The sequence below is a fragment of the Rana temporaria genome, chromosome 1 (assembly GCF_905171775.1).
Source record: "Rana temporaria chromosome 1, aRanTem1.1, whole genome shotgun sequence".
NCBI lineage: Eukaryota > Metazoa > Chordata > Amphibia > Anura > Ranidae > Rana > Rana temporaria.
The window spans coordinates 78,485,325-78,499,453 of NC_053489.1; the positions used below are offsets into that span (position 1 = coordinate 78,485,325).

Genomic DNA, 14,129 nt, shown 5'->3' on the forward strand with positions numbered 1-14,129 from the left:
ACATCTTGAGTGATGGAGGCTTCACCTCCCCCTTATTTGAAGACACAGGCTGGTGGGGCGTGACACAGTCTGTGACTGACACCATGTTTTTTCCACAAAATAAAGATTTGATTTTAAATATACATTTTTATGCCAATTTAAAACACTTTGATATAATAAAAAAAAAAAAATTTGATAAGGACTAAACGCTCCTGCTTATGTTCTCTGCCAAAAGGGTGGGAAAGAGCTGTGTCAAGTGACATCTGTATATTGTTTAGGAAAAAGGTACTTGGATATTTTTTTTAATAAAATAATTACAGTGCCATCATCCATATACAGAAATAGAAGGTGCAGTGTAAATTGAAAAGTGTGTGTTTAGTATCACTTTAACCACTTAAAGCGGAGTTCCAACCACAATTAGCATTTTTTAAATGTATGTCCTTTCATCATGCGTTTTTATAATATAAATCCGGTCACTTACTATTTTACAATCCGCCGCCGATCCGCATAGATATTCAAAAAAAGATAGGGCCAGATCCACGAAGCAGTTACGCTGGCGTATCTATTGATACGCCGCGTAACTTCTAGGTTGCTCCGGCGTATCTTTGTTTTGTATCAACAAAACAAGATACGCCTGAAGCTGGGCTAGATCCGACTGGTGTACGTCTTAGTACGCCGTCGAATCTAAGGTGCATATTTACGCTGGCCGCTAGGTGGCGTTTCCGTTAATTTCCGCGTTGAGTATGTCAATTAGCTAGATACGCCAATCCACAAATGTACGTCCAGCTGGCGCATTTTTTTACGTTGTTTCCGTAAGGCTTTTTTCGGCGCAACGTTACCCCTGCTATATGAGGCGTACTCAATGTTAAGTATGGACGTCGGGCAGCGTCGAATTTTACGTTGTTTGCGTAAAACGTTCGCGAATAGGGCTTTGCATAGAATTATGTTCACGTCGAAAGCATTGGCTTGTTGCTGGTTAATTTGGAGCATGCGCACTGGGATACCCTACACTACGCCGGACTTACAAATGCGCCGCGCTACGTGGATCTGGGCCATAGTTTATAAAACTATGTCAACACTGTTGTAATTTTTCTTGTGGGCATTGTGAAGCCTACAAGCACTTACTTCCTGGAAGTCTTGGATGGGGAGTGATAATTAAACAGCGCACTGCATCCTGGAAAATGATGACACACATTTCCCTAGCCGTACGCAGGGATTTTCTGGTGCCTCTTTTACTAGCCCTTGAACCTCTTCCCGGGGACATAGTCCTTACTGCAAAGCAAAGGTACTATCCATAAATATAAATGCAATCACTGTTGTGCTATAGTCTTATAAAATATCAGCTCAATGCACAACCTGATGCCGAGTAGGAGTCTTAGGTTTGCCTGGTCCAATCTACAGCTCTGTGTCCATGCCGCTTACAGAAGGCTCTGGCGTGCTGGGCTTTTTAAAACCAGCCTCTTGGCGCCTGCACACAGGTGTTCCGCGTTTGCGCACGGGCACTAGCAACCACGGCCCACCCCCTATCCATGTCTCACTAAGAGGGCTAAAAGCGTGCTCCCGACGCACACGTGCCGCTGTCATGGCGGTGCCCAGGAGAACAAGGCAAGGGGGGAGAGATTACTGGGGGCATCATTGTGGACCCCTGTATGCGTTTTTGTGGCAGAGCCTGCAGTGGAAGGAGGCGAGTGGTGTTTTAAATTCGACCGACTTCACTGAGCTTGTTCCTGGATGGCTTATGTAAGAATACACCAGATGGTGTGCACTTACTGCCTCCAGTGGCGAAAACCAGGAAAGAAATCCTACTCACAGAAGATAAAATAAAATTATCCTCTTCTTACCTTAGCCACGCCACAGGAAAAACTACTAAAAGTAGTTCCAGCTTTCACCCATCACGGCAGTAAAGTTGTGCCAACCTTCAGGTTTATCAAGGATTCCATTAGAGAAAACCTCATACCTGGACCTGTAGAAGACTGCCAGAAACTTTCCGTGCCACAGATGTATTAGTACACCAAAGTCTGGATCCCAGACCTCCGCAGAGAGACATTACAGGCAAACCTTGTTTTTTCTTTACACAAGGCCCAGAGACCAACCATCTTAGACTTTTGATATCGGCCTGAGTTATGCCCGGTTATAGCTAGCTCCTAGGTCTCTGCAGCCAGACCATCAAGAGAGCATTTTTCTTCTTAGCACATGTTGAATGTGACCAACTACCTTAAACACTGGCGAAAAAACTGAGGTACTCTACATTTGGGAGGGGTTATATAGGGGAGGAACTCAATTTTAATTGGGTTTGCCAGTGTCCAATCACCTGTGGTAAATACATAACCCATTAAGTAATTAAGGCTCTGTGTCCCGTGATGTATGATCAAGAAAAGCACTTTTTGGAAACTGGATGTGCAGCCATTTCTTCTTTTTCTGTAGTAAGATGCTCGTGTGTGTGTGTGTGTGTGTGTCTGTGGGGGGAGAATCAGGGAGGTGGGTGAAAGATTAAAAAAATAAATCACCCAGGGCAATGAATACTTATGCTGTAAACTGATACACCCAACCCCAACTTTGACATTCATGGTCCAGTGGGAGTCAACCCTGGAACTTGTATTTTTCCAGTGAAATATCAGGGGGAGCAAACCACCTATGATCCTATATTGAGCTGGGTGTGGTGAGCCAATATGTGGTACTGTGATGGAAGAACCTAGTTCAACCAAGGGGTCACTCTGAGACAATTGTCGCAGCTGATCCCCCTATACTGGGGGCAGCATGTGCTCGGATATGTTGGGTGGGACTAGCTGAATCTATGATATCTGGCTTATGACCCAACACCACAGTTGAATAAAAGCAAAACAAAAATCCATTGACAGGAGGTAAAAAAAAGTCTAGGGCTGAGACAACTAATCGATTATGAAATTAATCGATTACAATTTTCATAATCGATTAATCAGCCAGTAACATAATGGGGTTAAAAAAAAAAAAAAATTGCCCTTTATAGTACAAAAAAGCAAATCGCTACTGTAAATATTACTTTCACTGTCCCACAGTAAAAAAAAAATGAACCCCTTACAGTAGCGATTTGCTCATTTTGTACTTTTTTCGTTTTTTTTAACCCCATTATGTTACTAAACATCTCAGGCCTGGGTCACACCTCTGTTTTTTGCAGAAACACACTACAGTTCATTTACATGTTTTCCTATGGCACACATTCACATCCATGATTTTTTTCAGCTGCTGCATATTTGGAAAGGGCAAGGACTTAACGCAAAACGGGGCTTTTTTTTTTGGTTCATTATACTTCAATGGAGAAGCTTCAGAAAAGCATGTAATTTGTTTTGCAGCAATTTGTGTTTTGTAATCTACCCAACAACAAATTGGCCCAAATTTTTTTTAAGAATGCCAATTTTTCTTTTTTTAGCCTAGGTTCACACTGCTGCGAATTCAAAATCGCGGTAAAATGCGCGAAATTTAATGTAAATCGCGGCCCGAAATCGCAAAAAGTAGTACAGGAACTACTTTTTGAAATCGCAGATGCGGCGTCGCACTGATTAGGACAGTGCCATTGCCGACAATTGCCGCCGATTTGAGATGCGATTTGACATGTCAAATCGCATCTCAAATCGTTCCAAATCGTACCCAGTGTGAACCAGGGCTTAAGGCTATTATCCGATTAATCGAAACAATAATCAGCCAACTAATCGATTATGAAAATAATCATTGGTTGCAGCCCTAAAAAAAGTCCAAAGAAAAATCTGAAAAAAATAATGCAAAAGCTAGGAGCTGGAAATAAAGCACCATGTCCTAACTCCCAAGATGCTAGGCAATAACTGAACTCTGCAGGTGGGGATTTGTCCATCGCCAGAGGGCCACCCCCTGGGTTTGCTTTCAGTTTAGTTGTGCTTGGCGTCCTGCTTCTGTAGGTGGTGACATCAAACCCAGCCGTCAAAAAGTATGGCTGTGTCCTTCAATGAACAAAGATAAAAAAAAAATGGTTCTGGTCCATAAGGAGTATACCGGTGTGAGCTGAAGAGGTTAAATCAGGTCATCCTTTAGAAGTAAAATGGATTATTATTTAAAAACAAGATTTACATTTTTCATAGTTTATTGAAATGAGTGTACAATGTGCATTCTCATGCAGGTACCACTGCTGCTTTCACAGTCTATTGAGAAACATTGATTTCTAGTTACATAAATTTAGTATCAGCTGTAAACAAAACAACTTATTTGTACATTGTATTGTGTGACAATGGATTGAGAATATTTATTAAAAAATAAATTAAAGCGTTAATAGTTAAGAACACTACAAAAATATATTAATGGTATGGGCAATAGAGTCATTCTGGAGAAAAAAAAAAAAAAAGAACCCTAACATTTATTGCATATTTGCTATATAATGCTTCTTAGTAAAAGATGATATACATTGTATATACTAGGCGCAACATGTACAGTTCAACAAAAACAAAACAAATGCACAGACATTACTATACAGTATTAAAAGCCTACTAAACACACCAATCAATTCCTTTCTGGAGAGAGTGTCCGTACAAGGCACGTTCGGCAGACAAAACAGACCTTTAAACCAATATTCTAATTAGAAGATAGATCTATGGAAGGCTGGGTTAGGTATTGCTAGGCTATAAATGTTCAGCTGTCAATGTTCTGACAGTCACTTTGGCGTTAAGAAAATACATAAGACACCACTAAAAGGGGTCATTAAACCAGTCCGACTTAAAGCAGCTCCGTAAACTCGTCCATTAATACTGCTACTACTTACAAAAGATGAACAAGACATACGAGCTGTAAATTCTGTCTGCCCTTATGTATGCAAAGCCATAAGTAAGAACCAACGAATGAAACCTTGTTTATACAGTAAGGCAAGGAGAAATGTGTGAAATGTAATTTATAACCAGGACTTGATCCCAAAAGCCGAGTAGACAATGTGCTTTTCTGACTGCACCATTTCTCAGCCTTTAGTGTGATCACCAAATACATTATAAATGGCTTGGTGGTGGATTGTAACTTCTAAATTATGCACTGAACCTGTAAAACTAGGAGTACTGGAGCTTGCCAGTGCCGAGGAACTCTGATGCACTCACTTTTGCAATGAAGCCCTAACCTGGAACAAAGTATGCAGCCGTTGAGGTGTGCACACCTGAAATGCTTTGCTTGTTTCAAGGTCCAACTCAATACATAGAAGCTTGTACTTTTTTTTGTCTGGACAGATTTCCTTCAAATTTAATTAACCTGGCATCACAACCAATTAGAAATCATTCTTTAGTTGATCTGACTACAGAGAAAACTACTGACTAAATGGTCTGCGTTACTATGATTTGGAATGAATATGCTTGACAGTGAAAGCTTTGAGTCACTGATGCGTGCCCACGTCCAAGGCAAAAGGAAAGAGTATAATCTGTAGCAGATGACGCTTCCTGAAGGATACCCCTTATGTCTTTGGGGAAGACCAGTGTCAGAGTTGATTATAAAGGCCCGGATTCACAAAGACTTACGCCGACGTATCTAAAGATACACCAGCGTAAGTCCACGGATGCGCCGTCGTATCTATGCGCCTAATTCACAGTACAAGATACGCCTGAATTTTGACTTCCTACGACCGACGTAAGTCTCCTACGCCGTTGTATCTTGGGTGCATATTTCCGCTGGCCGCTAGGGGCGCTTCCATGGATTTACGCGTCGAATATGTAAATGAGCAAGATACGCCGATTCACGAACGTACTTACGCCCGTCGCAGTAATCTATGCCGGTTACGTAAGGCGTACGTCCGGCGTAAGTTTACCCCTCATAAAGCAGGGGTAAGTCATGTTAAGGTATGGACGTCGGAACGGCCATCGTATTTTACTTAAGTCGTACGTGAATGGGGCTGGGCGTAAGTTACGTTCACGTCGTAGGCATTGACCCGTCATATCTTAGGGAGTATATGCGCCATGATTCTGAGCATGCGCCGTTCGTACGGCCATTTATTTACATGGGGTCACGACTCATTTTAATACAACACGCCCACTACCTGCCTACTTTGAATTAGGCGGGCTTACGCCGGCCTATTTACGTTACGCTGGCGTAAATATGTGAGCAAATGCTTTGTGAATACTCAGCTTGCCTCTCAATGTTACGTCGGCGTAGCGCATATGAGATGCGCTACGCCGGCACAAAGATACGCCAATGTACCTGAATCTGGCCCAAAGCCTTCCAATGCTTAATAGCAAATGTTGCACTAAACAACCAGCCCCAAGAGAAGTGTAAGTGGGCACCGACACCTACACGTTCTACTGAACTTTTGGAGGACACATATCTGGCTTCTAGAAATGTCAGTTCAAAACGGAATAAGCTGCTGAATGTCAATACAACCATTAGACCTAAATGGGCTCTTCTCACCCCAATAAATCTATCTATTTGTTTACGTCAGGGGTCCTCAAACTATCTAAGCAAAAGGCCAGATTAATGTCATTCAGACTTTAGGGGGGTGGACTGTGGCCAATGGGAATAGAAAATGCCCCAATATCAGTGGGACTAAATGTGGTCTCAGGCTTAGTTGTAAGTGGAAGGAGGAAAATTACATAGCACCTATAGGAGCTGGTGGATTAGTGACCCATCTTTGGCATTAGTGAGAGGAATAGCAATAGTTGTTGGGGTCAGTGAGAAACAGTGCCCCATCATTCACATCATTGGAAGGAATATTGCCCTGTTCCTGATGTCAGTGTTCCATCGTTGATGGATGTGAAAGGAATATAGAGTCCCATTGTTGGTGTCAGTGGAAGTAATAGTGCCCTCACTGTTGGCAGAAGCCCTATCAGTTGAATGAATAGTGCCACAAGGGCTAGATAAAGGCAAGCAAAGGGCAGCAGGTTGGAGATCAATGTCTTAGATGAAGGCAGCACCATTAAAAGACAGACTATATTTAATCATTGGCTGTACCTGTTCATAGATGGGGTGCATTAAGATTTTAATTATCTGAACACTTACAGTATATTCATATATACATTTTGTCAATCGTGTTTACAGATTTTATTTATATATCATGCATATAAAATTATACATGCATACTTGTACTGTTAAAGGGTTATCACTGTCCTGTTATGAACAGTGTATTCTGAAATAACCAAGCTCTGATGTGGGAAGTTGAAACCTGAAAGTTGCATAGAAGCAGATTTAATCAATCAAGATTGATACAGAAAGTATACTCGATTAGTGCCTGTAAAATTTTAAACATTCCCAAAAAAATTTAGGGAATAAGAAATTAAAAATGCACCCAAAAGTCAAAAATAACAATTGTGAAAACACACAAACAGACCTGCCATTTTCAACAACACAGCATAGTAGTGCTTTACTGTGCACGGCAAAGCACCTGCATTGAAGCAGCGTTGCCATTCTAAGTGACACCACAATGCGCTAAGACACTTTACATGCATTAACATGTACAGTTACGCAATGCATTGCAGCAGAGAAGTGCGAACCCAGCCTCACTGAAAGTCAATGATCTCTTTGGTAATCATGAGTTTAAAGATGAAGCAGTAATGCACCAGGCCTGGCTTAGTCTCCTCCATTTGGTGGCTTTAAAAAATGAAGTCCAAATTCTGACATAAGGCTCTCAAAGTCTATTGGGGCATGTAGCCCCCTCGCCTTACCGTCTGTGGTAAATAGCTCTTTATCTCCATGTCCATCTCTGCTGGCTGACATTCGAGACTCACATTCTGCCCGGCATTAAAGCCTTCAGGGTCCATTTCATGGCCAAGTCCAGCTAGTTGCGGACTCTGATCTTGCTCATGTATATGAGAGGAAAGGTTCTCCTGCTGCAGGGCCTGAAGCCTGCCTGTAGAATCATCCTGAGTGCAGTTTTGCTTAAAATACTGGTTTGGTACGGCCAAGACCGGCTGCTCGTCTGGCCTCTCTTCAGACTCTAGCAGAGGCTGAGTTGATTCAGACCTGGAGAAAGTTGGTAGGGCTGCAGCAGTTGGCTGTTGTCCCCTGTATCCGCTGATAATGACTGAAGAGTACTGAACTGTGCTAGATGTGTTCTGACCCGATTCAACCTCATCAGAGTCTGAAATACTCAGCTGTGGGGAAGACAGGCAGGAAGAGCCTCCAATGCCACTACTGAGGCCCTCCGATGTGTTCTTCTTTATCAAATCCACAGATTTCAGGTCCTGTTTACTGTATGAAGAAGACTTCTCATCAGCGGTTATCTCCACCACACTGACGTCAGTAAAACTACCGTCCTGGAAGGGATGGCTTTTCGGCTCATGCTGCAGAAACAAAAAAAAAAAAAGTTATTTTACATATGTGACCATGATTATTAAAATGTGTCTGTAACACTTCATACCGATCATCATGACATACAGACTCTGGGGGAGATTTACTAAAAATGGGGCATGCCAAATCTGGTGCAGCTGTGCATGGTGACCAGCTTCTAACTTAAGCTTTGTCAATAAAACCTGGATGCCGATTGGTTTCTTTGCAGAGCCGCACCAGATTTTGCACTCTCTCCCGTTTCAGTAGATCAACCCCACCGTCTTAATAAGACCATCAAAATATAGGGGTGCTCTGTAATGCAATTAACAACCAATCTTTGTAGTCAAGGTTCCACCCCTCCATACTTAAAGGTTTTATTAGCTACACTATGAAGGGCACAGTAAAGAGTAAACCGTGCAGGCCCAGCATTATTAATCAGAAAGCATTGTTGGCTCTTACATTACAGACAATACTGGGTTTAAGGTCCCCAGGTGCATTACAGGTGAGCAGAGGGAGTGTGTTGGCTTCAGAAGTGTATGCGGTATTCAGTATGTGCCACTGTAAACATTAAATTTAAAAAATGCACCTAAAATCAATGCCATACAGAATAAAGCAATGCCATCTCTGCCCAGAACAAGCTGTAAAACTGGGTGACAGGAATTATAAGACAAAGAGCATTCTCATGGCCCCTTGCCTCCTCTTCCCTGTCACTAAGGAAACTAGATCCCAAACCTGGCAAGAACCTCTTACCGGTCAATTTCCCTACTAAATGTAGATATTAAATTCATAAATTGTGCAATTAATCAAAGTAAATCTCTATGCAAGACACATAATGTAGTGTGCAATAAAGTGACAAGTGCCGTGTGCAAAATTATTCCTTGGCATCCGTAATAGAAAACAGAAAAAAAGTGACATGTGCTACGAAACAATATACAAGTCCATAATATAATATATGGGTTCATAAATCCCACGGTGTGTCGGTTATTCCATAAGTGCTTCCCCTTTAAGAGGTGTAACGGCATTCACAGCACTCTGTGGCTGTATACAGGATCCAGAGCGGTCTTTGTTTCCTCTTAAAGGATCACTAAAGAAATTTTTTTTTTTTTAGCTAAATAGCTTCCTTTACCTTACTGCAGTACTGGTTTCATGTCCTCATTGTTCGTTTTTGCTTTGAAGTAGCTGTAATTCTGCTGTGATCTCCACACTTCCTGCTTGTCTGGCTCCTTATGAAAAATCTCATGGCAGCTTTTCTCTGTGGTCCAAGCTGTGTGTCTAAAACTCCTCAGAACCAATCAGATTCATTTTAAAAACAAAACACTGCCCTGGATTTGTTTGTTTATGTTCTGTGGGTCTCTTTACTTCACAGAAACATGAAACCAGTTTAAAACCGAAAGTGAAACTAGAGGCACATTATATGATTGGATTTAATCTATTTTTAATCATTTTTAAAAGGAATCAGTTAACTTTTATGTCTCTATACCCTGTAAACAGTCATTTCAGCAAAAAAAATGTTTTCCTTTAAGTTCATCTGCCAATCCAGATCAATGTTATGTCAAACCACCCGTGTGTAATTTCATAGCACGTCACTTTGTTTCTGTTTTCTATTAGGGATGCCAAGAAATTTTGGACATGACCCTTGTCACTTTATTGCACATAACATTGTGTTTTGTATTGAGATTTACTTTGATTAGTTGTACAATTTATGAATTTATTCGCAGTACGGTATTGAATGCACATACATACATACGGGTCATATTTACATATGTTCTGGAAGTGCCCTTCTATTGTGACATTTTGACAAAAATTAATATTAGACTACAATTGGCCTTCTCATCCTCTTCGTCCCTAATATTACTGGGAATTCAGGATGATGAACGACGGTCTCATCATACTAAGCTATTGATATTTCACCTCCTTTACTATGCCAAAAAAAGCGTCCCAGACGCTGCCTGTGGTGGCCTTGTGAAAGGCTATGGTGAACGCAGCCATTCCCATGTACAAGTTAACGTATATTAGGAGTTGCCCCTGGAAGTTTGAAATGGTATGATCCCCTTGGACCTCGAGTTGAGGTGATTTTTCCATAATAACCTTGTTTGGATTAAAGGAGTTGTAAAGGAAAACATTTTTTTTTTTTTTGCTGAAATGACTGTACAGGGTAGAGAGACATAATAGTTAAATGATTCCTTTTAAAAATGATTACAAATAGATAGAAATCAATCATATAATGTACTTGAAGTTTCATTTTTGCTGTTGTTTCCCGCTTCTGTGATGTACAGAGGCACAGAGCCAATACAGGGCAGTGATGGTTTGGAAAACTAAACTGATTGGTGCTGTGGGGTTTTAGACACACAGTAATCACACCTCCTTGATTAGTGACCACAGAGAGAAATCTCCCAGTACTGTGGTTATCAGGAAACGGACAACCAGGAAGTATGGAGATCAGAGAAGAAGAATTACAGCAACTTGAGAGCAAAAACGAACAATGAGGACATGAAAACAGCACTGCATTAAGGTAAAGGAAGCTATTAAAAAATTAAAAAAAACAAATCCTTTACAAACCCTTTAAGGCTCAGGTGTTGCACTTGAAGTCCCCTTCATGTTTGCTCCTTTTTTCCCTCCTGCTGCCCCTTCCCTTTTTCAGATCCTTTCCCCTCCCACCCCCCCCTCTCAGAATGGAGGACCGCAGCCACCACAGAGAAAAAGGGACCCTGCCAATAAAAATGATATATACAACGGGTATAGGAAAGAATCGCCCTCTTTAACCGCTTGCCAACCGCCGCACGACTTTTTACGTGGGCAGAATGGCACGGCTGTAATTTTTTCTTATTAAACTTTAAGAAAAACATAGCAAATTAGTTTAACTTTAATTATAAAACATATCTAGTATATTGACTGTCAGTCACTTTATAGTAGGCAAGTAGGCATCACTTTAGCCAGTCACACAGACATATCGGAGTGTTTACATTTTCTGGAAGCAGACATGATCACATTTTATTGACAATATACCCTGAAGAACTGAACAGTCTTTCGTACGGAACAGATGTTGCCGATACACAAAGAATTGTCTGCACAAAACTGCTTAGGACAGAAAAAAGATGGTTATTTTTGCCCCCTTCCCCCTGATGGAGTCTGAAGCATCCTGCTCCACAGATGCAAAGGTACCTCAATCCAATGGGTGCAGTTTTCTCGCATCCAGCAGGGTAAGTCTCACTGTCCAGGCTGTCCGGTGACTTCAATAATTTTGATTGATCAAAAGAATTTTGATCAATTAAAAAAATTAAAGATTAATCAAGGAATTAATCTTTAATTTCCCCAGCCCTAATATATATATATATATATATATATATATATATATATATATATATATTAGAGGTCGACCGATATATCGGCCGGCCGATATATCGGGCCGATATTCAGTCATTTTGGAGAAATCGGCATCGGCCGATTATTATCCAAATGTGGCCGATATTTAGCAGATCTGCATCAGCAGAGTGTGGAGAAGGAAGGAGGAACATGGGGTTCCCCCTCCCTTCTCCACACTGTCTGCAGAGCAGTGCCGTGTGTGTGAAGGAGAATGGAGCTGTCGGACTGATGTCGGGGTGGGCGGGACCCGGGGTGGGCGGGACTCAGCTGTCCAACACCAGCCAATGGGATGAGATCATTGGCTGGATAGCTGCTGGGTCCCGCCCACCCCGGGTCCCGCCCACCTCCAACATCACGATGAATCTGAGCTCCTCTCTCTCTCTGCTCTCACAGTTTCACAGCACATAATGTAGCTGAATGTGTGAAACTCTCTCTTCATACAGTTTCACAACTGCTGCAGAGAGAAAGAGGAGCTCAGATTCGTTGCGATGTTGAAGGTGGGCGGGACCTGGGGTGGGCGGGACTCAGCAGTTATCCAGCCAATGATCTCATCCCATTGGCTGGTGGACAGCTGAGCCCCGCCCAACCCGGGTCCCGCCCACCTTCAACATCGCAATGAATCTGAGCTCCTCTTTCTCTCTGCAGCAGTTGTGAAACTGTATAGAGAGTTTCACACATTATCCGCTACATTATGTGCTGTGAAACCTGCCAGTGCCATCTGCTAATGCCAATGCCATCCAGTGCCACCTGCCAATGCCATCCAGTGCCACCTGCCAATGCCATGCCAACTAGTGCCACCTGCCAATGCCAACTAGTGCCATCTGTTAATGCCATCCAATGCCACCTGTCAATGCCATCCAGTGCCACCTGCCAGTGGCAACGCCATCCAGTGCCACCTGCCAATACCATCCAGTGCCACCTGCTAATGCCATCCAGTGCCACCTGGCATTGCCAATGCCATCCAGTGCCACCTGCCAATGCCACCCAGTGCCATCTGCCAGTGCCACCTGCTAGTGCCAACTAGTGCCACCTGCCAAGGCCATCCAGTGCCACCTGCCAATTAGTGCCACCTGCCAGTGCCAACCAGTGCCATCTGCCAGTGCTAACTATTGCCAATTAGTGCCACCTGCCAGTACCATCCAGTGCCACGTGCCAATTAGTGCCACCTGCCAGTGCCAATTAGTGCCACCTGCCAGTGCCAATTAGTGCCACCTGCCACTGCCACCGCCACCTTAGTGCCACGTGCCAACCAGTGCCACCTGCCAATGCCATGCCAACTAGTGCCACCTGCCAATGCCAACTAGTGCCATCTGTTAATGCCATCCAATGCCACCTGTCAATGCCATCCAGTGCCACCTGCCAGTGGCAACGCCATCCAGTGCCACCTGCCAATACCATCCAGTGCCACCTGCTAATGCCATCCAGTGCCACCTGGCATTGCCAATGCCATCCAGTGCCACCTGCCAATGCCACCCAGTGCCATCCAGTGCCATCTGCCAGTGCCACCTGCTAGTGCCAACTAGTGCCACCTGCCAAGGCCATCCAGTGCCACCTGCCAATTAGTGCCACCTGCCAGTGCCAACCAGTGCCAACTATTGCCAATTAGTGCCACCTGCCAGTACCATCCAGTGCCACCTGCCGGTGCCAATTAGTGCCACCTGCCAGTGCCAATTAGTGCCACCTGCCAGTGCCAATTAGTGCCACCTGCCACTGCCACCGCCACCTTAGTGCCACGTGCCAACCAGTGCCACCTGCCAGTGCCATTCAGTGCCACCTGCCAATCAGTGCCATCTGCTTTTGCCAATTGGTTCCATCCAGTGCAATCTGCCAGTGCCAATTAGCGCCACCTGCCAAAAAATAAAAAATCGGCCTAAAATATCGGCTGCAAAAATCGGCATCATATATCGGCCATCGGCCGCCCCAAATTCTAAATATCGGCATCGGTATCGGCCAGAGAAAAACCCATATCGGTCGACCTCTAATATATATATATATATATATATATATATATATATATATATATATATATATGTGTGTGTGTGTGTGTGTGTGTGTGTGTGTGTGTGTGTGTGTGTGTGTGTATGTATGTATAATATATATATATATATATATATATATATATATATATATATATATATATATATACACACACACACACACACACACACACACGTCCCCCTCCGTGTGGTCGCTCGCTTGCAACTCTGCCGCAAGCTCCGTGACCGCCAGACTCGATGTCTGCTGCTGTCCCGCAATCATGTCATGGAGCTGAAGAACGGGGAGATGTTGGTGCAAACACAACATCTTCCCATTCTTCCTAGTGACATTTAACTGATCATCTGTTCCCTGTCACCGGGAGCAGCGATCAGTGATGTGTCACAGCAAGCCACGCCCCCTAACAGTTAGAAGCACTCCCTAGGCCACACTTAACCCCTTCAGTGCCCCTACAGGTTAACCCCTTCACTGCCATTTTTTACAGCAATCAGTGCATTTTTATAGATGTGTCCGCCATAATTTCGCATTCACGATAAAAAAAAACAAAAAACGCTGATCGC

The 14,129-nt window shown here is 43.2% G+C and overlaps 1 protein-coding gene across 2 annotated transcripts in view; it reads right to left on the reverse strand.

Moving 5' to 3' along the window:
• Positions 1-6,908: 6,908 nt before the first annotated feature.
• IL6ST (interleukin 6 cytokine family signal transducer) overlaps positions 6,909-14,129 on the reverse strand; it is a 132,156-nt gene continuing 124,935 nt past the window's right edge. For both annotated transcript variants that reach the window (XM_040339495.1, XM_040339501.1), the window contains one exon: positions 6,909-8,225. In XM_040339495.1, the coding sequence (XP_040195429.1) occupies positions 7,578-8,225 (648 nt within the window). In that variant the 3' untranslated portion in view covers positions 6,909-7,577. The remainder of the gene's footprint in view (positions 8,226-14,129) is intronic.